The 24,501-nt window shown below is 38.6% G+C and overlaps 1 protein-coding gene across 2 annotated transcripts in view; it reads left to right on the top strand.

The window, feature by feature from the left end:
- Positions 1 to 24,501, top strand: part of TOX (thymocyte selection associated high mobility group box) — a 276,933-nt gene that overhangs the window by 152,242 nt on the left and 100,190 nt on the right. For both annotated transcript variants that reach the window (XM_050938886.1, XM_050938885.1), the window contains exon 3: positions 6,430 to 6,672. In XM_050938886.1, the coding sequence (XP_050794843.1) occupies positions 6,430 to 6,672 (243 nt within the window). The remainder of the gene's footprint in view (positions 1 to 6,429; positions 6,673 to 24,501) is intronic.

The raw sequence follows: 24,501 nt of genomic DNA, 5'->3' as shown, positions 1-24,501 counted from the left end.
TCCTCCTGATCAAGCAGAGCAAGAAGGAGAGGAGAGACACACCTTCATACTCTTCCTCCTCTCTTACAAGCAAGGTAGAAGGAGAGATGCTCCTTTGGCTGTTTCTCCTCCTCTTGAAAAAACTGGGAGGGGAGAGCTCCCATTCAGTACTCCCTCTCCCCTGCTACCAGATCTCCAAGAGCCACTCTTCTCCCTTGGGGAGACAGTGGGAGGAGGGAGAGAAACCCCAGCAGTAACTCCTCCCTAGACCCAGCAAAGAGGTGAAGGAAAAGATCTCCTGAGGCCCTGAATTGCTGCATGGGCTGCGGGAAAGAAAATGCAGTTCAGACCCAGCCTCCTCCCAGCCTGTCATGGTATAAACCCCCTCTCTGAACCTTTGCGTCCAAAAGATGGGGTACCGCAGGAATTCCTCTAAGCTCAATTACCAGCTTAGTACCTGTAGTGCTGCCACCAACCAGGAATTCCAGTGCCTGGTACACTCTGGTCCCCCCAAAACCTTGCCCGGGGACCCCCAAGACCCAGTCCCTCTGGATCTTAACACAAGGAAAGTAAACCCTTTCCTTCACCGTTACCTCTCCCAGGCTTCTCCTCCCTGGGTTACCCTGGAAGATCACTGTGATTGAAACCCCTTGAATCTTTAAACAGAGAGGAAAATTTACCTTCCCCCCTCCTTCTCTTTCCCCCTCCCAGACTCTCCCTGAGAGAGAAAGTAATCCTAACACAGAGAGAAATTAATCTTTCTCTCCCCCTTCCCTCCTTTCTCCCCATGAATTCCCTGGTGGATCCAGACCCAGTCCCCTGGGATCTCACCAGAATAAAAAAACAATCAGGTTCTTAAACAGGAAAAGTTTTTAATTAAAGAAAGAAAAAACAGTAAAAACTGTCTTTGTAAATTTAAGATGGAATATGTTACAGGGTCTTTCAGCTATAGACACTGGGAATACCCTCCCAGCCTAAGTATACAAGTACAAATTAAAATCTTTTCAGCAAAATACCAATTTGAACTCCTTCCAACCAAATACACATTTGCAGATAAAGAAAACAAACATAAACCTAACTCGCTTTATCTACCTGGTACTCACTATTATGAACTTATAAGGGCCTGTATCGGAGAGATTGGAGAGAAACCTGGTTGCATGTCTGATCCCTCTGAGCCCCCAGAGTGAACAACAACCAAATTCTAACAGCACACACACAAACTTCCCTCCCTCAAGATTTGAAAGTATCCTGTCCCCTGATTGGTCCTCTGGTCAGGTGACAGCCAGGCTCACAGATCTTGTTAACCCTTTACAGGCAAAAGAGATATGAAGTACTCCTGTTCTATTAACCCTTAACTATCTGTTTATGACACAGCCATACCCCATGAATCCTTCCCAACAGGCCCAAGCAGCCTAACTGTCAAAAATACTCATGATATATGCATGTTAGCCAAATATCAATGATGGGCTATTTGTGCAATGTGACATACACTTGTCCAGAGTATCCATGAAATCTTATTGATGTTACCGCTTTCTTTCCTTCCCCACTCACTTTCTATTGTTGTCGTTTTCTTGTATGTTGTGTTATGTGAAATTAGACTGTAAGCTCTTTGTGGCAGGGACCATTTATTTTAGCTGTTCTGTAGTATAATAATTTACTAGTATACAGTAATGCACAATGACCTTATTATCTATTATTCTGCATATGCATTTCTATACTACTTGAATAAACCTAATTTATTTTCTTTGTTAATGGCAAGTTTCCATTCCATTCATTGAGGTTCTATTTTTGATGCCCACATTTCCTGCCTTGGTGGAGTCTCGACATCATAGTATGGAAATACAGGGAGAAATGAGACTTAGAAACTCAGTATGCCAATATTCTTCTGTCTGCTAGGGAACAAAATCCCTGGGGAGAACCACACCACAAGCTAAGTGATCTAAATGGACAGGTGAGCAGGTTGGGCTAGTTTTCTAGGTTGAGATTTCCATAGAGTGAGGTCACTTCACTTGACAGGTTTAATACACGTTCCTCATACATACATGATAGTATTGCTGCCAACTCCTCCACTATCCCCTACCTGTTTTCAATTTCTTGGGATTTCTACTTTTGAGTTTAACCCTGTTGCTTCACCCTACACCAAGATATCCTCACACAGGGACAGATCCCTAGTTGGTGAAAATGGTCATAGCTCCTTGGACTTTGGTGAAAAACCCCCGTTTGGCTATGGCAAGATGCACTGTTACTTTGCTCAGGTTTCCTGCAATACCTGAACAGCTCAGTAGCAACATGTAAAATCTTAGGTTGCAAATCCAGTTTAAAGGTTTTATTTCCATGCTGCAACAGTTCAGAATAACCTTAGGTGGGTTATTGTGATAAGAACATAAGAGCAGCCATTCTGGGTCAGACCAATGGTCCATCTAGCCCAGTATCCTGTCTTCTTACAATGGCAAATACCAGGTGCTTCAGAGGGAATGAACAGAACAGATAATCATCAAATGATCATCATCCCCTGTCATCCATCTATTCACAGCTTCTGACAGAGGCTAGGGACACTTCAGAGCATGATTTTACATACCCGCCCATCCTGGCTAATAGCCATTGATGGACCTATCCTCCATGAACTTATCCAGTTGTTTTTTGTACCCTGTTATAGTTTTGGCCTTCACAATATCCTGTGGCAAAGAGTCCACAGGTTAACTGTGCATTGTGTGAAGAAATACTTCCTTTTTGTTTGTTTTAAACCTGCTCCCTATTAATTTGATTTGATGACTCACTAATATGGCAATTTTAAAATCAAGTTTGGATGTTTTTCTAAAAGATACTCCCTAGGAACTATTTTGGGGAAGTTCTGTGTGATCAAACTACATGATCACAGTGAGCCCTTCTGGCCTTGGAATCTGTGAACCTATAAATAACAAAATTCCACTATGTCTACCTTTTTGAATATTGCTTCTTCTCTTGGCCTTCTATTCAATGGCTTTACACATCATGCTTGTCTCCATATGCGATATTATGCTAAGGAATAAATATGCTCCTAATAGCTGCTGCGCTCTCTCATTTGTGCCCACTCCTGCATCGGTGCAAAAGGAGAGCAGGGAAAGAGGACAAAAGGAGCACTCTGTTATCTCCTAATGGCTCTTTGCAGGAGCTAAACATAGCTGAGTGCTTGAGCACACGGAGTTCACAAAGTTAGCACTCACAGATGCCCTAACTTTCACAAAGAGGACAGGAAGGTGTGGGGCTGGTTCCTACAGGCTCTGGAATGGCCCCATGTCTATGAGTGGGAGAGTTGAAGACACTGTATCCTTGGAAAAGGGATAGGGGGAACAGAAGCCACTTTCCCAGGAGTTCTGGAATGCATTCTTGGGCAGTGCACATCTGTACCAACCTGCACACCAAGTTGTGGCTGAACAACTGCATTTGGACATCAAGTAACTTTTAATTCAAATCACATGATTAATATTGTGCTCAGGTCATTCCTTCTCACTCCCTCACAAGTGAATAAATCAGCACATCGGGAGCTGACATGACTGTATGCACAGAATCACAGGACTGGAAGGGACATTGAGAGGTCTTCTAGTTCTGTCCCCTGCACTCAAGGCAGGCTAAGTATTATCTAGAGTATCTCTGACAGTTGTTTATCTAACCTTCTCTTAAAACTTATGGAGATTCCACAAACTCCCTAGGCAATTTATTCCAGTGCTTAATTACCCTGGTGGGACGTTTTTCCTAATGTCCAACCTACACTGCCTTTGCTGCAATTTAAGTCCATTGCTTCTTGTCCTATCCTCAGAGGTTAAAGAGAACAATTTTTCCCCTCCTCCTTCTAGCAACCTTTTATGTACGTGAAAACTGTTATCATGTCCCTTCTTACTCTTCTCCAGACTAAACAAACCCAATTTTTCAGTCTTCCCTCATAGGTCTAGACCATTAATCATTTTTGTTGCTCTTCTCTGGACTTCCTCCAAATTGTCCACATCTTTCCTGAAATGTGGCACCCAGAACTGGACACAATACTCCATTTGAGGTCTAATCAGTGTGGAGTAGAGCAGAAGACTTACTTCCTGTGTCTTGCTTACAACACTCCTGCTAATACATCCCAGAATTATGTTTGCTTTTTTTTTCAAGTGTTATATTTAGCTTGTGATCCACTATTATCCATAGGTCCCTTTCTGCAATACTCCTTCCTAGGCGGTCATTTCCCATTTTTTCATGTGTGCAACTGATTGTTCCTTCCTAAGTGGAGTACTTTGCGTTTGTCCTTATTGAATTTCATCCTATTTTCTTCAGACCATTCTCCAGTTTGTCCAGATCATTTTGAATTTTAGTCCTAGCCTCGAAATCACTTGCAACCTCTCCCATCTTGATATTGTCCATAAACTTTATAAGTGTACTCTCTATGCCATTATTTAAATCATTGATGAAGATACTGAACAGAATTGGACAAAGAACTGATCACTGCAGGACTCCACTTGATATACTCTTTCAGTTTGACTGTGAACCACTAATAACTACTGTATGGGAACAGTTTTCCAAGCAATTTTGCACCCATGTTATCATAGCTTCATCTAGGTTGTATTTCCCCTGTTTGTTTATGAGGTCATGCAAGACAGTATCAAAAGCCTTACCAAAGTCAGAGTATACCACATCTACCACTTCCCTTCATCCATAAGGTTTGTTACGCTGTCAAAGAAAGCTATCAAGTTGGTTTGACATATTTGTACTTGACAAATCCATGCTGACTGTTACTTATCACCTTATTATATTCTAGGTGTTTGCCAACTGATTGTTAAATTAATTGATCCATTATCTTTTTGAGTATTGAAGTTAAACTGACTGGTCTGTAATTCCCCGGGTTGTCCTTATTCCCCTTTGTATAGATTGGCACTATATTTTCCCTTTTCCAGTCCTCTGAAATCTCACTCATCTTTCATGACTTTTCAAAGGTAGTAGCTAATGTATCAGATATCTCCTCAGTCATCTCCTTGGGTATTCTAGGATGTGTTTCATCAGGCCTGGTGACTTGAAGATATCTAACTTGTCTAAGTAATTTTTAACTTGTTCTTTCCCTATTGTAACCTCTGATCCTACCTCATTTTCACTGGCATTCATTGTTAGGTGTCCAATTGGTAATAAACTTTTTGGGGAAAAATGAAACAAAAACATCATTTAGCACTTCTGCCATTTCCACATTTTCTGTTATTGTCCCTTTCCCGCTCCCCCGCCTACACACACCCATTGAGTAATGGGCCTACCTTGTCCTTGGTTTTCCTCCTGCTTCTAATGTATTTGTAAAATATTTTCTTGTTACCTTTATATCTCTAGTTAGTTTAATCTCATTTTGTGCCTTGGCCTTTCTAATTTTGTCCTTACAAACTTGTGTTATTTGTTTATATTCATCCTTTGTAATTTGACCTAGTTTCCACTTTTTGTAGGACTTTCTTTGAGTTCCAGATCATTGAAGATCTCCTGGTTAAGCCAGAGTGGTCTCTTGCCATACTTCCTATCTTTGCTACACAGTGGCATAGTTTGCTCTTGTGCCCTTAATAATGTCTCTTAGAAAAACTGCTAACTCTCTTGAACTGTTTTTCCCCTCAGACATGCATCCTATGGGATCTTACCTATCAACTCCCTGAGTTTGCTAAAGTCTGCCTTATTGAAATCCATTGTCTTTATTATGCTGTTTTCCTTTCTACAGTTCCTTAGAATCATTAACTCTTATCATTTCATGATCACTTTCACCCAGGATATTAACTACTTTCACCTCACACCTCTCTTTTCCTATTCAGTCCTACTTTAGTCACATCCAACCATAATACTCACTTTCCCCTTCAAAATATATCAGCATGTCCACACTGCCCTTCCTTATTCTCAAATGAGCCTACTTGCTGAAGGAAGATCACAAAACAAATAAAATCAATTATCTACCTTGGTATGTTTCTCTAACATTACCTGTAGCTTTACCTTGCATCAGATTAAATCACATGACTTTATATAGCAATAACAGTCAGTAAAAGTCTAAACAATAACATAATGGAATACTTTGTTTGGATATAGAATAAATACATGTATGTGTGAGTTTATAGACTAAGAAAAATATTAATTTTATAAATGGCTTTCCTTTTCCGCAATTCCCAGATGAAGACTCTTTGAACATTTTAATGGGACCCTTAAAATCTGTTTGAATCACCTTCTTGAAAAAACATCTGTCTAATGGGAGCTGTGCAAGTACCAGCAATTGGTATGCCTTTGAGGCAATTTTTATTCCATACATAATGGTTAAACTCTACCATTATAATATATGAGTGTTTAAAATGGTCTTTTTGCTAAGTTGAAATTACTACATAATAATGTATGATGATTGAGTTTTAGTTTGTTTGTGTGTGGCTATTGTTTTATTTTGTTTTTTGTTTGATTTGCAACAATATCTTTATTTTGTTTTTACAGTCTTTTCCTGGTCCAAGTCTTGAAAGTGAAGATTTTAACATACCTCCCATAACTCCTCCATCATTACCTGACCACTCACTGGTGCACCTGAATGAGGTAGAGTCTGGGTACCACTCCCTGTGTCACCCAATGAACCATAATGGCCTGCTTCCATTCCATCCACAAAACATGGACCTACCTGAAATTACAGTGTCCAACATGCTTGGCCAAGATGGGACACTGCTTTCAAATTCACTTTCTGTGGTAAGAATTTTTAGTCTTTGATTTTAGGCTAGTTTAATTTAGGTTGTTTTTTTTAAAATGTGGATATCTATATCTGTTTAAAATACTGTCAGTAGGCTATATCCAGGTCTCCCTCAAATCATCACAACTGGTTCTGCTCTGTCCCTAGTTTTACTCTGGTTACAGAGGATGAAATCCTGCCCCATTAACTCCGACAGAATTGCTGCTGCTTTACAGTGGGGTTATTATGAACAGAATCAGGCCAGTATCATTGACTTCAGATGAAACAGGTTTTAGCCCCGAATGACTGTGTTCTGTGTTTCTTTACCAGGTTCTTTCTATTCTGATTTGTCTGTACAGAGAGATCTACAGAAATGTACTATTTCCTTTCTTGTTTACTTTACTTTAGGAAAACAGCAAATGTCTTTTTTTCACTCTAGGCCAAATCTTGCAGCCTTTTCACAATTCACAGTCCTTGTCCATGCAGAGCTCCCATTGAAGTGATTGAGAGAGTTAAGTCTTTGGGCCTGATCCTATCAAATAGTCATTATGGGCCTGGGCCTGAGAAGAATTTTATTTTCAGTCATTTCTATATTGGTTAAATTGATTACAAGAAGTGCAAAGTCACATAAATATCCTGTTTTTCAAGACATATTAAGAATCAGCTGCAAACTTTTTGTATGCAGCTATACACCAAGTTATGTCCTCATATTTTAGAGCAGAATATGATCCTCAAGGGTATATTGTATGGGAGGAAAAGTTTTTCATACAGGAATATGGATACATTTCTGGGATATTTTTAAAAATTCGCTAGGACTTTTACAAAACTTAAGAAATATATTATTCAGCCTCCTTGAAAAAGAAAGAGCTGAATGGTATGAAAGGATCTAAGAATCAGAAATACCTAAAGAAAGTAGAACTAGCACTTGGCACTTTAATAAAGAGTAAAAACAATGTTTCATTGAATTGATCTCTTTTACGCCAGGGCTATGGTTTGGAAACTAAGCATTCTTTTAAGCACTGATGTTCCACATTAGTCTTTTGCAAAGAACGATGAAGAAAAGGCCTTGAGAGTCTGTAGATTGTCATAGTGAATTATTGGATCAAGGGCAAATACAAAAAAGGCTGAATAGTATAACTAAACAATTCTGCTTTGGGGAATTTATGTAGATCAGGACAAAACAGAAGTAAATTCAGGGAAATACACACTGGTTGGAAGGGAAAAGGCACTATATTTACTAAATGAATCCTGAATAATGATAGGTAAATTAAACATGATAATCCAGGCATCATTTCTTGGGCTGTGGATGTCTCCTTCCTCTTATGACCCATAATAACCTTCCACCTTGATCAATTTGTTATAGGGCCACAATTTCCTTTGCACAGAATGTAGATATATTACTGCTTATATCCTTGAAGAGAGATATTCATTATTGTAAAAGTAGGTTGATGAAGTAATTTTAGTTTTAAGTGCAGATTCCAAAAGTTACCTGTCCACAGTGAGCAGGAAAACAAGATATTTATGTAAAAAAAGACATGGACTCAGAATTGGTGTAGTCAAGAAAGAAAAGATTCCTCAGGCTTATAGCAAGTGCATGTTCCTATTCATTGAGAATACAGTACATCCAAATATATATTTTTGTGTTCCAAGGGTACTGTAGACTCATCTTTGCCTTTAAAAAAAAGCATTCTATCTGTTGCCACAAAGTCATACTGCAGACTGATTTACATTTGAACAACTTTTTCTGGGATGAAAGCCTTTATAACTATATTTCTGACCTAAGTCTGTCCTTCTGTCTTCTCCAATCCCATGCTCACCTTTCCATTTTGCAACCTTTCCCTTGTTCTCTCACACACAGGGTTTGTCTGAATTGTTAGTTATAACCTGAGTGTTGCCCCTAAATAAGGTCTTGTCCACATCCAGTACCCTTTAACTCAAGTGTGCTAGAGCTTTGAACTCAGGGTGACCGGACAGCACAGGGCGGGGGTGTGTGTGTAATAGGAGGCTATATAAGAAAAAGACCCCAAAATTGGGACTGTCCCTATAAAATCGGGACATCTGGTCACCCTGTTTGAACTGGAGTTGGCTGGCCTGTCATATGATATATACTACAACTCCAGTTAGCCCACTTTGACAGCTAACACAATCACTGTCTTCACCTTGAGTGTTATTTTGCACTCTTACTTGTGGGACACTAACTTGAGAGCAGTTAACTCAAGTGTAGATAACTCGAGTTAGCTATGCAATGAAAACAGTGATTCCACTGTGCTTTTAGTGTTCCTCAACAAGAAGGAAGACAGATGATTTTGTGAAGAGCCAGCATTATTTATTTGCATTTGAAATAGATCCCATTATTTATATAACCCAGAAACTTAAAGGTTTCTTTTTTTGCACATCATTCTACCTTTTTGATATTACTCATCACCACCTTTTAAGTTTCATTTTTACTGTTTTGTCTAACACTGCTCTATACCAATAATATATGCCAAAGTGTGCTAGTATATTTCCTGACACTGAAACTCCTTTATCTATTTCTCAAACCTGTCCAAATTTTTGTTACCATATATTCACTAATATATTACTCTCTCTGGCAAATTTGGACACTAGGCAACTAGTCCATTTCCCAGGTCACTCATAAATATTTTCAGTAGAATTGTTCTTAGTACTGAACCTTTGGATTGTTCCTCACCTTGACCCATTTACCTTCTTTATTAGATTTGACTGGGTTTTGATCAAATTCAGCTCTGGTATAAGGTGCAACTGCATTGAATTTGGCCTGTTTACTCTCATCTTTTCTGCTAATCTGTTCTCAAGCTATATGAATATTTTAGCAATGATGCCTACATTTTTATTCTGTATTTGAACTATTGAGTGGTCTGCAATTGGCTGACACCAGCTCAGGTTACACTTTTTAAGCTAATGACTTAGTTAATACTAGGCTGATGGAAGTAAACAAACAAATCTGGAAAATACTGGGGGTACAGATCGTGGTATTTCCCTTTCATCTCAGCTAGCAAGTGTTTGCCATTGTAAAATGAGAATTTACTTGAGTAAGGACTGAGTAAAAGCTAATGCCTTTGGAATTTGGCTCAGTATGGTTAGAAGTTATTGTGCACTGTGCACTCAAGAGCACTTTTTCAACAGACTCATACTAAAACTGCTGGTTTACTAAAACATATGCAGACCTCACTCAGGAAGAACTCCCATTTGAAAGCCCTTAGAGTGCAGGATTTGACTCAGTATCTGTAAGAGTTTTCATCTGTAGAAGTGCTTAAGCACACAAAATAAGAATCCGGTACCAGCTCAGGGAATTCGCATTAAGGATCATTTTTTTATGGATTTTTTACACTGTGGGAATTCTCTTTCTGAAAAGTGTTACAATGCTGGGAGATGGGACTTTCCCATTGCCATTTACAGTATCTGACAGTCAAGTTGGGAATTAGCCTGCTTTGAAGTTTTGAGATTGATTGAAGTCTCTCTCACTCTCTACTGTTCGAAAACATCACTAAAATTTCCTTTTTCCTGCATTGTGCTGTCAGTTCATGTTTGCTTCTATATTCTTATCTGGGTCTCTGTTTTCTGCCAAAGCAACATGCACCCATTCATTTTTTACAGTATCGTCAAATGCAGATTTCTCAAGACATTTCATTTATATAGCTGTTTTAGATATACGGAGCTCAGTATTTGTACAGAATTGCTTCTGGTATTGCAAAACTGGGTCTGGGTCCTCAAGTCAAAGCCAAGAACTGTGTTATGTACAAGAAGTTTAACATGGACATAACTGAGATATGCCTACATCTCAGATTGCTTAGATATCTGGGTATAATTGGATAATAAAGTTGCACTAATTGTCTTGTAGCATGTTGGTTTGTCTGTGGTGGAAGAGAATAAGGAGCCTTTTCCCATGTACTGTAATTGAGGCAGCTCCCTTACAACTAGGTCTGTCTCTGTTTCTGGTGGAGGTCAGCCTCTCTAGACTTCCAGATGCTGTAAAATCTTCCTGAAGTGCTCCTTAAAACTGTCAGAAATACCCACTAGAAATTTGCAAATAAAGCTGTCTACACAGATTTCTCATGAGAGGGTGCATATACCTGCAAAATGCCTTTTAAGGTGCTAAAAAAAATTGAAATATTTCTGTATTTTCATTTGCTCAATGTAAGGTTATAGACACACCCAGGAGCTGCTGAATGTCCTATGGTTGCTTAAGAGTTTTTCTAGGCAATCAGAATTAAATTTCACAGTGAAGCTTTTACATTAAGAAAACACCAGTATTGTTAGAGTGCTCTTATATGTAACAGGCTTTTTTTTTAACAGTGTGGCTTATAATGCTGTATAGGACATTTACAAGAAAAAATAAAAGGGATTTCAATTTCTCTGAATGCTTCAAATTTCAAGTTTTGAAGTTTAAAGTGGAAGAGATGTTAAAAGGTAATAAAACTGGGGTATTTAGTTCCAGAATGCTCTATTTGTACTGGCAACAAAAGCCAGAATAATGTATATACTTGGGTTTATTGTCATTTTTAGTAGACAGTCAAGGCACACTTTGAATTCAAAGGCTACTGTACAACTGTTCTGACAACCATCACATCAGTAGGTAGTGTGCAGGGCATATGAAACTGAAACAGAAATGTTTCTTTAGGTCTGTAGGGAGTGCAGTACATCAATGAATTCAGATGTATTAGAGCAGCATGAATTTCTAATATGTTGCTATTGTGGAAAAGACCACTGGCATATTGAATAATGTAGCTTTCAAAGGAGAGTAGAAAATGTGATTACAGACAATTTCATTGCTGTTTTTAAAATAAATATTTTCAAAATCTTGAGGTATTTTATTTCATGTTGTGCATAAAATATGCAACAGTGGACTAGAGCTAAAGCTCTTTTAGGACACCAAAGAGCAGATGATGTCAGCTGTAATTATTCAGATGTGGAATAATAGAAGCATTAGTTTAAAATAAAATAGATTTCACAGGAGCCTGTGTCCTTATATAAAAAAAGCAATAAAAAGAAATTATTTTGCCCACTTTGACAGAAGAATAAAAGTAATGAATAATTATTTAACATTATGCCCCAATTCATCAAAGCCTGAGCAAATACATATTTTTAATGAATTATATTTTTTAGCTATACAGCCCATGAGAGAATAATATCTTAAACAAAATATGACACTGTAATGCAGTGTAGGAAATCGGACACCTATTTTATTTTCATTTTCCATATCATGTAGAATGCAGCTGCTATTTCTTATTAATAGAGCAATTGCTAATAAATCTGATGTAGGAGATTATTGTTCTAGCTGGGACATGTTTAAGATACTTTGTTTCACCAGCTTCATAGGTATTAGTTTAAATTCAGTATTCATGACTAATCTTGTGGCTGACCTATTCAGTTTTAGAGCAAAGCACTGAGTCAAACAGAAATTTTATATTGCTGATGAACAAAACTGATATCTTTCTTTACCATAACAAAACAAAAGATTTTTTCCCCTTATTAACCTAAGCGTTGAAATCTGAATCATGCTTGAATAGCACATAGTCCTTTTTTTCCCGCCCTATATTTCATGTGACAGTGGTATAAGATACTTTTAGTCTCCAGTGAATACTTCACATTTGTACCTCGTTACAAGGCAGGTCTTCACTTTAGATCAAAATTTACTCTTATTCCACACAGACCTGCTGTTACCCAAATGTTATTACTGTGAATTATTGCCATCAGAAATGCCTAATCATAAAAGTAAGGTAATAGAACACCTCATATTGAAGCGATGAATTTTTATCATCTCAAGCCCTTTCATTCTGAAGGGTGATCTTTTTTACACAGATTTTAAACATCTGGGTGTTGCATTGAAATTAGCCTTGACAGGCTGAGGGCCTTGGCAGTTTGTGTGTGCAGCATAGCCAACGGAATGTACACCCAGATCTTCAGCTGTTGTAATTGGTGTAGCTTCATTGTTGACAATGGAGCTTTACTGAATTATGCCACTGTAGGACCTGATACATAATGTTTAGCTTTCCGTTCTCATGTTGCCTCCTCTAATGTTCTGACATTAGAAAGACAGTTTATATGAGCTATGAGGAAGAAAAGGTTAAGAGGTGATTTGATCAGGGTTCTATAAACAGTTATATCGTAGGTAAGAAGAAGATATCTGATAATAGAGACCTCTTCAGTCAGAGACAGAGTCATAAGCAAATCCTGTGGTTAGAAACTGAAGCTAGATTAAGTGGAAACACGGCATGTATTTTCAACTGTGAGGGTGATTAACCATTGGAACAACTTTCCTAGGGAGGTGTTAGCTGCTCCATCACTTGAAATCTTGAAATAAAGATTGCATAACTTTCTAAAAGCTATTCTCTAGCTCTACCATGAGCTATCAGACCTCATGCAGGAAATTAATGGATGAAATTATATAGCCTGTGTTTTATGGGAGTTCAGACTAGGAGATCACAGTGGTTCTTATGACCTTAAGGTTTATGAACAAGCTGCAACCCATAATTGTCTATAACTATTAATCATGCATAATAAAAAAAAACAGACTAAATGTTCAAGCATAGGCATGCATAAATGTTTGCAGATAGTTGTTTGAAAATGGGGTTCAGATGTGGTCAATGCACTCCTTTCAGGATAACTTCAGATACCACCATTACAATGCCTGATGCAGCCATTGGATTACTAGCCAATCACCATATATTTTCAATTTGTTCACCTGTCAGGCATTTCAGATTGTTCATACTTGAAGTTCAGTGGTTGAGACTCTTGGAAATAGTGTATTTCACAAATTAATCAAAAAATTGTGTAATATTTCAAATAGAATTGGTACAGTGACAAATTTCATTTTTGGGGAACAATCTTCCATAGTTATCCTAAAAACAATTGCTGAGATTGGGGAAAGTATTTTGGTGAACATGGTTTCATAGCAATCAGTCATCAACTAAATTTATTCATGTTTTAGTCATTGCACAAGGAGGTGAAACAAAACTTACCATGATCCCGTCCAGCACTAATTAGCTATCACTGCAGATATCAAGAGGTGGGCAATAGACCAGTGGTTCAGTTACATGGATGGATAGTTAATATATTATAAAGCTAATGCCTGGTGGTAAGTTATATGGCATTTTGTACATGCAGCTCCTTCATACGTGGTTAATGCACAAGCAGCGTCACAGTTGCAAGTGTCAAACAAAACAGAAAAGAGAATATGCAAACAGAGAAAACATAACTCATGGAAATGTCAGAATTTCTGAGATTTCCAGCAGCAGAAGATGCTGACTTTAATCTGCTGCTTTTAACATAGCTTGTAGATGTCGAAAACAGCAAGATAATGAAATGTTTCTGAACACTTGCTCAGGCTTTGGCAAAAACACTGTAGTCATGTTAAGGCCTATTGATGCAGCTGAAATGAAATGTCAATTTCAAAAATTGTGAAGATGCTTTTATGAGGAGCAAAAGGAGGCAGGAGCCTACACTATAGAGTAAAAGGGGAAACTTGTGCATCAAGCAGAAAAGCCTGCTCCCTCTGTTGCTGTCCTGCTTCGCTACTTTTCTTTACTTAAGTGGAATGCATTCGCTTGCTTTATTCTACCTGCGAACAACTGAAAAGACATTGAATCTTAAATGGATCAGACTGACCTTACCCTCATCTCAGCCCAGGGGATACAGAGCTACAGCATACGGAGAATAGCAATCTGAACATGCAATACACTTTATTGATCTTAAGCAGTCATCTGCATTCTGGAATCTATAGTTTGCAGGGCTCCACCTCTATACTGGGGACTGGGAAGGCCAGTATCTGAGAACTCCATGCACAGTACTGGACCTGCACTGTGCACTATGGCTGCACTTTGAATTCCCCTTCTCTAGCTTATCCTCTTTCATCTGTAAAGTAGTAAATATTTAGCAAAACTACAGAGTTACCCTGGCAAAAATGGCCTAGCCCGTCACCTTCCTTCTTTTAAGGGATGTCCTCCTCAAATCACGTAGCCGTGATATCTTTCATTTTTCCATTTCTCTCTTTTAAAGACTTTTACAAAACTTTGCCTGCCACGATTTCTTTTTCAAACAAAATTGTTTGGCCCTCTTTTCACCAGGCAAAAATAAATGCTACCCAGGAAGCACTGCATGGGGGCAGCCCTACAATCAAAAAACAAGTGTGCAGGTGTGGTTCAGGAGGAAATGGTCTCAGTAAGGCAGGAGATTTCACTTTCAAAGTGTTTTGGAGATTCTAACCACCAGACAACAGGAAATAGGTTGTTTGTTATTAGTGTTCCTTCTAAATCCAAATGTTAATTTAAACAGAAATCTTTGAGGCAGGTCACCTTCCCTCAAGGTGGGCACACCCAACTCTAGCCACTCCCCTTTTTCTTTTTGATAACATATAATCCCCTTCTGAGCCAGGTCTCTCTCTCTCTGTGTCTTTCTCCCTCCTTTTCTTTTTAATTATTATTATGATGCAAAATGTTCACAAAGAGATCTTACAAATGCCCTTTTCCCCTATCCTTCCTGATTTGCAGATTCCATGAAGACAGTGTGTCAAGTGCTAACCTTCGCACTACCTTTAGTCTGATCCTGTCTCTCACCCTCATGGCTACCAGTATATGAACCCACCTATATTCCCTCTCACACGCTTGCACTGGAATACATTCATGAGGACAGATTGGAAACACACTGTCTCCCTCTGTCTCAATATGTAGTCTCACTATGTATTGCACAATACTGCTTAGAGTAACTTCCTTGCAACATCAGAGAAATGTTACTTTGCTAATTTAACAATGGATGAACTTCTACTGAACTGCAATTTGTTTACAAAATGGAAAAAAACCTGAATATCATAGCACTGCTGGCTTTAGGAGTATGTGCCTGTGAACCTGTAATCTTCGGAGCCGTGTTAGAGAATTATTCCTAATTGCTTATTGGTGGGGGGTGCTAAATTCTAAACAAAGGCAGCCCTATCTGGTGGACCTATCTAATCTAACATATATGTCAGTATCTCTCTGTGTTTACCTATTATTTCATAGTGCCCAGCAGTTACTTGGTATTTCACAGAAGACCAGAGAGCCTCTGCTCCAGTCTAAACATTAGACATGACCTAACAAAGTGAGGTGATGAATAGTGATGTATAGCAATTCAATTATGAGCATCTCGTTGTTTATTTGTATTGCAGTAGTACCTAGGATCCCCAGTCCTGGACCAGAACCCCATTGTGCTATGTTATGTGCCCCAAAGAACTACTCATTTTAGGCTTGTGCGCCTAGTGGCTGTTCAGCGAGGCCTCTGCCACTTGAATTAAATGAAAAACTCCACAATTCCAAGTACCAGGTTGATATCTTCTATGTAGATCAGTCACTAGAGGGGACGCAACAGATTTAGCCAGCGTGTTGCACATTCTCCCTGTCCAGGGAAGTTTGGACCAAATCTCTGAGGTCTACAGAAGTTAAAATCCCCATACAGTTTTGCATTGATCCCGCCATGGGTTATCAGCAGGGGTACAACCCCTAACATTTAGCTGCAAAGCATTTTAGTTAAAGGTGTGATGTCTTTAGCTGATAGAAGTAGTAGGCTTTATCTTTCATGTGGACTAGAGGTGGATGTGACATGTCATTAGCCACAAGATGATGAAGTCTTCTCTGGTGTTTCCTGGAGTAACAGTGAAGTGAGAAGATACCAAAGGGCTACCTGATTTCCCTAGGCCTGGCCTGGCCCTATGGTGATACTGTTGTGAAGCTGCATACCCTAAGTCCCTACAGCCCTTGTGCTGCCTGGCCTAGGTTTAGAAATTTGGGATCTGATCTTGCAGCTGCTCCACATAAAATCAATTGGATTTTTGTGCATGGAAAGCTTAAAGGATGAGGTCCTTCATAAGAATCCAATGTATTTTGATTCAGAGATGGGACTTCTAATAAGCTTAAAAAATACCTTCATTCCCATATAAAGAGTTTTAGAGATTAGCTCAGTAACTAAACTGTAGTTCCTAGCACTTAAATGTAGGATACCACTTTAATGAAGTTTATTACCCTTCTCTCTTTATGAGGTAGCATAAAAAGTGTTCAGAACTGTAGGCTTAGTGCTGATCTAGCTATTAGCTGCAGCTTAAGTTGCCTGACCAAAAAAGTACACATTATAAAATAATGATTGGTGAATTTTTTTAAAGTTAGGCTATTTAGAAAATGTACTAGACAATAATGCGAACAATGCTTTGCTCTTCTATAGCAACTTTCTTCTGACTGTGTCAAAGTGCTTCACAGTCATTAATTAACTAAGACTTCCTATGCCCCTCAAATAACATTACAAATGTTATTTATTTAAAGTATCAACGCCTCATTCTTCCAAGGCACTCAAGGCACTATACAGCAGAATAAAAACAAAGGCATTTTAATAAAAGCATAACATAATGCTATTCACTCAAAATATGATCACACAAATGAAATGGCCCTAGTTGAAAAGGGGTGTGAAAGAGACAGATTTCAGACGAGTGATTTTAAGCTATTGGATCAACCATACCAAAAGAGTGATCATAAGCTAATTTCATATGATGATCAATCATTAAATTGGGCTGGAGTGAGAGCAAAGGTAACAGGGTAATTAAGGGTCTCAAAAGAAACAAACTTAAAGACAATCCACCACCTAACATACATCCCTAGTAAAGAACTTGTCATGGGTATAATATGATCATGATAGCTCAAAGCAGTAAGCAGTCATACAACCACATTTTGGACAAGCTGAAAGTGATAGAGTAGCGCTATCAGGAGCCCTGCAAAGATATTTCAGGGATGGCATCACCAGTCCTTGAAATGCAGCCAGCTCTAAGGTGAAGTACAGTATCACTTTAATGTGACACTACACAACAGATCATTTGATTCAATAGTAACACTACTCTTACTGACGTGGAGCTAATGCCTCTGCAAGCTGTTAGGAGTCAGGGGGTTCCAAGAAGTATTGTTTTTGCATCAAGTGGTCAGGACCTCAGTAGTATCTTTTGACACAAAAACAGTATATTTATCAGTCTTGTTTCAGTGTCTGCCCACCCACCACATACCTCATACCCTCTTGTTCAGCAAAAGCTCATCTTGTGCCCTTCTTCCATGCCCATGCATTTCTGCATGCTCCCTCTTGTGTGTGGAAATCCCTTCCTGACCCCCTCTGCCATGCTTCCTACCTCTGCCCCATTAGGTTCCCTTTCAGTGTACGCAGTGCCAGGGAAACTGTCCATCATTGAGAGAGTTTGAGCAAAAATGGTTCAGCCATTTGTGATCAAATAATATTTTGCAAATAGTACAATGCAATACCTAGTTTTTCTACAATGTAAAATACACATGTATCATCCCCTGCCAATGCAGGGGCCTCAGGCATTGGTGTCACCTCTGTCTCTCCTTTCTCTGCCTCTGGCACACACTAGTTTGTCTTCTGAGGACTGAAATGCTTTAGCCTAACTAAAGTCATTGACCTCAATATAGGGATATCAGGTGAAATTCAGTGGGCCTTGACATACAGGGGGTCAGACTAGATGATCACGATGAACTCTATGAAATTATCTTGCACATTACTCTGTGTATTGTAGACAGAGTCCATGAACATTATTTATATGATGAGAACACAGTAAGCCATACTTCTTGTGATCATTGTTGTTTATTTATTATTATTATTATTATTTATCATTTATTATTTCTTATCTGTATTGCTGTAACACCCACACATAGAGGAAAACACTATCCATACCCCCAAAGAGCACATATCCTAAAAAAGCAAAGACAGAAGGATTGGAGGAGGGAAACAATATACAAGAAAAGTGATACGCGTGGTGAGAGGTGCATCTTATTATTTACACGTTATCTTTTAGATTTTCTTAACACAATAAATTTTCCTCTCCCACCGTTTTCTTCTGCAATATTCTACATATTAAATATACCACATATAATAAGACAGTACATTTGCCAGCATAGATAGGCCACTTAATTTCATATTTACATTAGCTTCATAGTTTACTGCCTTAAAGACTGAAGTGCACCTTCGAAGGTTGTGTTGCTGGTTGAAAACAATAGGTGGGATTTTCAAAAGCATTCTGGCCTAATTTAAATCCTATTGAAGACTAATCAGAATTTTACCATTACTGCAATGGAAGCAGGCTTAGGCCAATGCTATGTGCTTTTGAAAAAGCAACTCAATATGTATAGACATGGTTTCTGACAAAATTTTTAAAATACAGGCCTTAAAGAAATAGAACGTATCAAATAAAAAGTTTAGGTCAAGACCCACACTGTACCATCATATCTATGAAATTATTGTAAGTATACAGAATGAAAAGGCAATACAAGATGTTACAAGGCTGTAAAAGAATAATGTGATCTGGTATTTTATTGTGTTATTTGAGAAATAATACATAGTTATGCAATTAAAGACAGTATAACAAAGTTGCAGTAGAGTTAAAGTGGCCCACGCAACCTGAAATTTTGACTTTGCTGTGCATTGACTGTGTGCTGTCTTAATGTTCTGTTAACACATGTTGCTAGAGCCTTAAAAATACAGGATGAATTCCTGCAGGATGAATTCAGTGAATAATACTGAGTTCCTATTTAAAAACAAATAAAAAACCTGACCATATACAGGACAGGCAGAGTTAGAGGGCCTGATCCAGAGCCCATTTAAATTAATGGGGGTTGGATCCAGATCCTTCAAGCTCTAGAGCTATCCTGCTTTGTATAGATTCTCTGTGTACAGGCTTGGCAGATGTGGCTAGGAAAATTAGGAAATCCATAAGTAAAAAGGAATATAATGTATCAATTCAGAAATCTTCCCTTTGCTGATGACCTGATCACTTTCAACAACAGTACAAAGGTAATCAGCTTTCCCCACGTCTTTTAGCACATCATCTTTACCCAGATCATATGAGCACATCACCTACCTTGAACAAAATAATTTTCCATGAAAGCTCATCTGCAGTATATTATTTTTAAAAATCGTTCATGTCCCCATTTTCAACATTCTGATTATTTATAATCATCCATTATTTACAAAGTTAGTGTGAGGATATAAATTATTGTGATATCTAGGGAATGTAACTAGTAGTGGGATAAAAATAAGCACAGGAAAATTTAAAGATGAACATCACAAGAAAAATCTAATGCTTGTGGAATAGTCTGCTAGGTGCTGTCAGAGCTCAGCAATGTATACGCTAGGGAAAAATCCTGCATGGGCTGGGAGATGGAATAGATGATTTAATAGGTCTTTCTATGAGATGTAATTTCTATAACTGGTTGATGCATATAGTTGTGTTCAGGCATTTGGACTCATTTCTGGTGTCTGGCAAACTGTTTTCTACGAAAGGTCATAAATTACAATAAATAGACATTGCAGATGATGAGCTACATGACACACCTGGAAAGAGTTTCCTGTACTGATATTCAAAACATCCATGCCAAAAGCAGAAATAACAGAGTCCTAGTCCACTACAGTGCTAAGAGGTATACATGGCAAAAACAATATTTACATTGAAAAGAACATGTTTTATTCTAATAATGCTTTTGTGGGAGGAAGATACTATAGCAAAACAAATACCTGACTTGAAGATTGGTAACAACAAAGATATCACTTAGATGGGGGGAAGGGAGAGAAAAGCAAGGAAGCATTTATTAAAATGTTGATGTAGATGTAATTAGATCCATTTTAAGACCAAAAGTTTTGTGCAGAAACTGACAGAAGGATACACAATAATTATAGTTTGCTGACAAGCTGAAGAGAGTTTCCTTTTTTTATCTTCTGATTTTAGGAAACCAAACTGTAAATAAATATGCAGCTTGACAGATTGTAATTGCGATCAGCAAGGCATCTTTTCATTTAATCAGATGGTGTTATTAAAATGGGGTTACAGTTAAACATTTTATAATGTGACGTAGAACTCCATTAAAATTCTCCAGCAAACAGTAATTTGCATTTGATGCTTGTGCAGCCCATTTCTATTTGCAGAAATGTTATTGGCTGTGACCTTCCCCTGGTTAGGTCTCTGTTTGCTGTTCTCTTCCTGCTTTGATAAATGATATTGAGCATCCACTTTCTTCACCTCACAATGAAACTTTAGATATTAGTATTGCCTATTTATATTAAATTATTTTGACCCTTGCATTGGAATATGCTAGCTAAAAGAGAATGTTTCTACTAGAGGAAATGTAGAATTCACCTGATGAAATCAACTGATTTTTTATGTTTATCTTACCAATAGTAGGTTTCATCAACCTTAAGCTTGTAGTCAGTTTGCAATTAAATCAGTTTCAAGCAAGACTAATATGACATTTTAAAAAAGCATAAATAGCAGTCTGCAAATTAACTGCAGTATCTAAGGAATTAGTCCATGGAAAGATGGAATGTGGCATTGGATTTGCCATTACCTTTATCTAGCTATGAGTACAAATGAAATTATTACAAGAATTCTTTGGGAATAATTTTCAGGAAGACTTTAAAATAAGGCTCTGATTCCAGATTTTTGATTTACACATATATGCCCATTATTCATCCCCATTCTCTTGATATTCTGGATTGGAGAATGAGTTTATTAAATACCATAGACAGAATGAGTCTGTTGGGGACAATGTTTTGTTCCAGAATGTGGAGGAAGTAACCAGAGGGGCAGCCGTTTTAAACTTTACTCTGGCAAACAGGGAGGAATTGGTAGTGAATCTGAATGTGGAAGCAATTTAGGTGAAAGTGATCATGAAAAAAATAGATTTCATGAGTCTAAGGAAAGGAAGGAGTAGCAGAATAAAGACATGGCTTGTTTAGCCTAACCAAAAGTAGGCAGAGGGGAGACATGATTATTCTCTATAAATACATCAGAGGGATAAATACCAGGGAGGGAAAGGAGTTATTTAAGTGAAACACCAATGTGGACACAAGAACAAATTATATAAACTGGCCATCAACAAGTGTAGGCTTGAAATTAGGCGAAGGTTTCCAACCAACAGAGGAGCAAAGTTCTGGAACACTCTTCCAAGGCAAGCAATGGGGACAAAAAATACTGGCTACAGTACTGAGCTTGATAAGTTTCTGGAGGGGATGGTATGACAGGGCTGCCTACAATGGCATGTGGCCCATTGGCAACGGCCAGTAGCAAAAATCCCCAGCGGCTGGAAACGGGGCACTAAATGGGCGGGACTCTGAGTTACTACTGAGAATGCTTTCCCAGGTATCTGCCAGGTGGGGCTTACCTACATGCTCAGGGTCTAACTGATTGCCATATTTGCAGTTGGGAAGGAATTTTCCCCCGGGTCGGATTTGCAGTGACCCTGGGGAATTTTTGCCTTCTTTTGCCACGGGTCACTGATGTAAATGGTGAATTCTCTGAAACTTGATGTCTTTAAACCGTGATTTGAGGACTTCAGTAACTCAGCCAGAGGTTAGGGGTCTATTTCAGGAGTGGGTAGCTGAGGTTCTGTAACCTGCAATGTGCAGGAGGTCCTACTAGATGATCACGATGGTCCCTTCACCTTAAAGTCTATGAGTCCATGAGACTTCAAAAAAGCAGACTTTTAACACCTCAGAGAACTGATAGATAAGGTCTCATGGGGGAAAAAAATAAGGGAAAAAGGAGTTCAGGAGAGGTGGCAGTTTCTTAAGGAGACAGTATTATAGCGCACATCTGCAAAGTATCCAGATGCAAAGAAAAGATAGCAGAAGTAAGAAGAGAGCAGAATGGCTCCATCAGGAACTCTTTAATTACCTCAAAATCAGAAAAAGGAAGTGGCAATATGGACAAATTGGTAAGGAGGAGTACAAAAGAATAGCACAAGGATGTAGGGACAAAAACAGAAAAACTAAGGCACAAAATGATTACAATCTAGCAAAGAACATAAAAGACAAGGTTCTTTAAATACATTAGAGAAAGAGAAAGAGTAAGGAAAGTGTAGGAAGGAAGGAGAGTTAAAAATTGATGACATCTAGAAAGCTGAGATATTTAATGCCTATTTAGCATCAGTCTACTGGTGACCAGCTACTAAACATAATTAATATTAACAACAGGAGGGAAGGAATGCAAGCCAACAGCAGGAAAGAACAGGTTAAAGAATATTTAGATAAGTTAGATGTATTCATGTCAGCAGGGCCTGATAACATTCGTCCTGGAGTGCTTAAGGAATTAGCTGAAGCAATCTTGGAACCATAAACTCTTAAAAGTCTAGAGTTGGAGAAATCTCAGAAACCTGGAGAAGGGTAAACATAGTACCTAGCTTTAGTATGGGTAACAAAGGGAACTTGGAAAATTACAGACCATTCAGCCTAACTTTGAAACCTGGAAATATACTGGAACATATTATTAAACAATCAATTTGTAAGTACCTGGAAGATAATAAGCTTATAAAGAATAACTAGCATGGATTTGTCAAGGACAACACATGCTAAACCAACCTAATTTCCTTTGTAGACAGGGTCACTAGCCTAGTGGATGGGGGGAAGCAGTAGATATGATATATCTTAATTTGAGTAAGGCTTTTGACACAGTCCCACATGACATTCTCATAAGCAAACTACAGAAATGTGTTCTAGATGAAATTACTCTAAAATGGATGCACACTGGTTGAAAGACCTTACTGAAAGTGTAGCTATCAGTGATTCTCTCTTGAACTGGGAGGGGGTATTTAGTGCAGTCCTGTGTATGGTTCTGTTCAATATTTTCATTAGTGACTTGGATAATGGAGTGGAGAGTATGCTTATAAAATTTGCAGATGATGCCAAGATGAGAGGGGGTGCAAGCACTTTGGAAGAGAAGATTAGAATTCAAAAGGATTTTGACAAATTGAAGACTTGGTATAAAATCAGCAAGAGGAAATTCAATAAAGACAAATGCCAAATACTTTAGAACGGAGAAATCAAATGCACAACCACAAAATGGGGAATGACTGTTTAGGTAGTAGTAGCAGCAGTGAAAAGGAACTGGAGGTTATAGTGGATCATAAACTGAATATGAGTCAACAGTGTGATACAGCTGCAAAAAAGGCAGTATCATTCTGTGATGTATTAACAGGTGTGCTGTATGTAAGACATGAGAAGTAATTGTCCGACTCTAACACCGGTGAAACCGCAGCTGGAGTATTGTGTCCAATTCTTGGTGCCACACTTTAGGAAAGATGTGGACAAACTGGAAAGACTCCAGAGGAGAGCAACAAAAATGATGAAAGGTTTAGAAAACCTGAGCTATGAGGAAAGGTTTAGAGAACTGAGCATGTTTAATCTTGAGAATAGAAGACTGAGGGGGGGCCTGATAACAGTCTTCAAATATGTGAATGGCTATTAGAAAGAGAATAGTGATCAATTGGTCTTCATGCCACAGAAGGTAGAGCAAGAAGCAAATGGCTTAATCTGCAGCAGATTTAGGTTAGATATTAAGAAATACTTTCTAAGAATAAGGCAGTTAAGTAGTGGAACAGGTTTCCAAGGGTGGTTGAAGAATCCTCATCTTTGGAGGTTTTTAAAAATAGTTTGGACAAACACCTGTCAGGGATGGTCTAGGTCAGTGATCCCCAACCTTTTTTGTCTGATGGGCGCCAGACGATGAGCCACAGAGGACCATGGCAGTGGATGAGCATCTGCCGAAGTGCTGCCAATAAGTAGTGTCATCCAGAGGTGTCTCCGCCAACACCACTGGATGATGCAGCTTGTCGGTGGCATTTAGGTGGATGCTCTTCCACCACCTGGTACTGGCCAGTACACGGGCGCACTTAGACACTCCAGAGGTTGCCATGGCACCTGCGGGCACCGCGTTGGGGACCCCGGTCTACGTTTATGTGGTGCTGCCACAGCACCAGCTAGTTGGACTAGATGAAATTCTCAAGGTCACTTAATTCCCTATATTTCTGTAATTCTACAATAATACT

Source organism: Gopherus flavomarginatus, chromosome 2, assembly GCF_025201925.1.
Source record: "Gopherus flavomarginatus isolate rGopFla2 chromosome 2, rGopFla2.mat.asm, whole genome shotgun sequence".
Classification (NCBI taxonomy): domain Eukaryota; kingdom Metazoa; phylum Chordata; order Testudines; family Testudinidae; genus Gopherus; species Gopherus flavomarginatus.
Note: the sequence above shows the minus strand (reverse complement) of the source record. Positions and strands in the feature narration are given on the sequence as shown.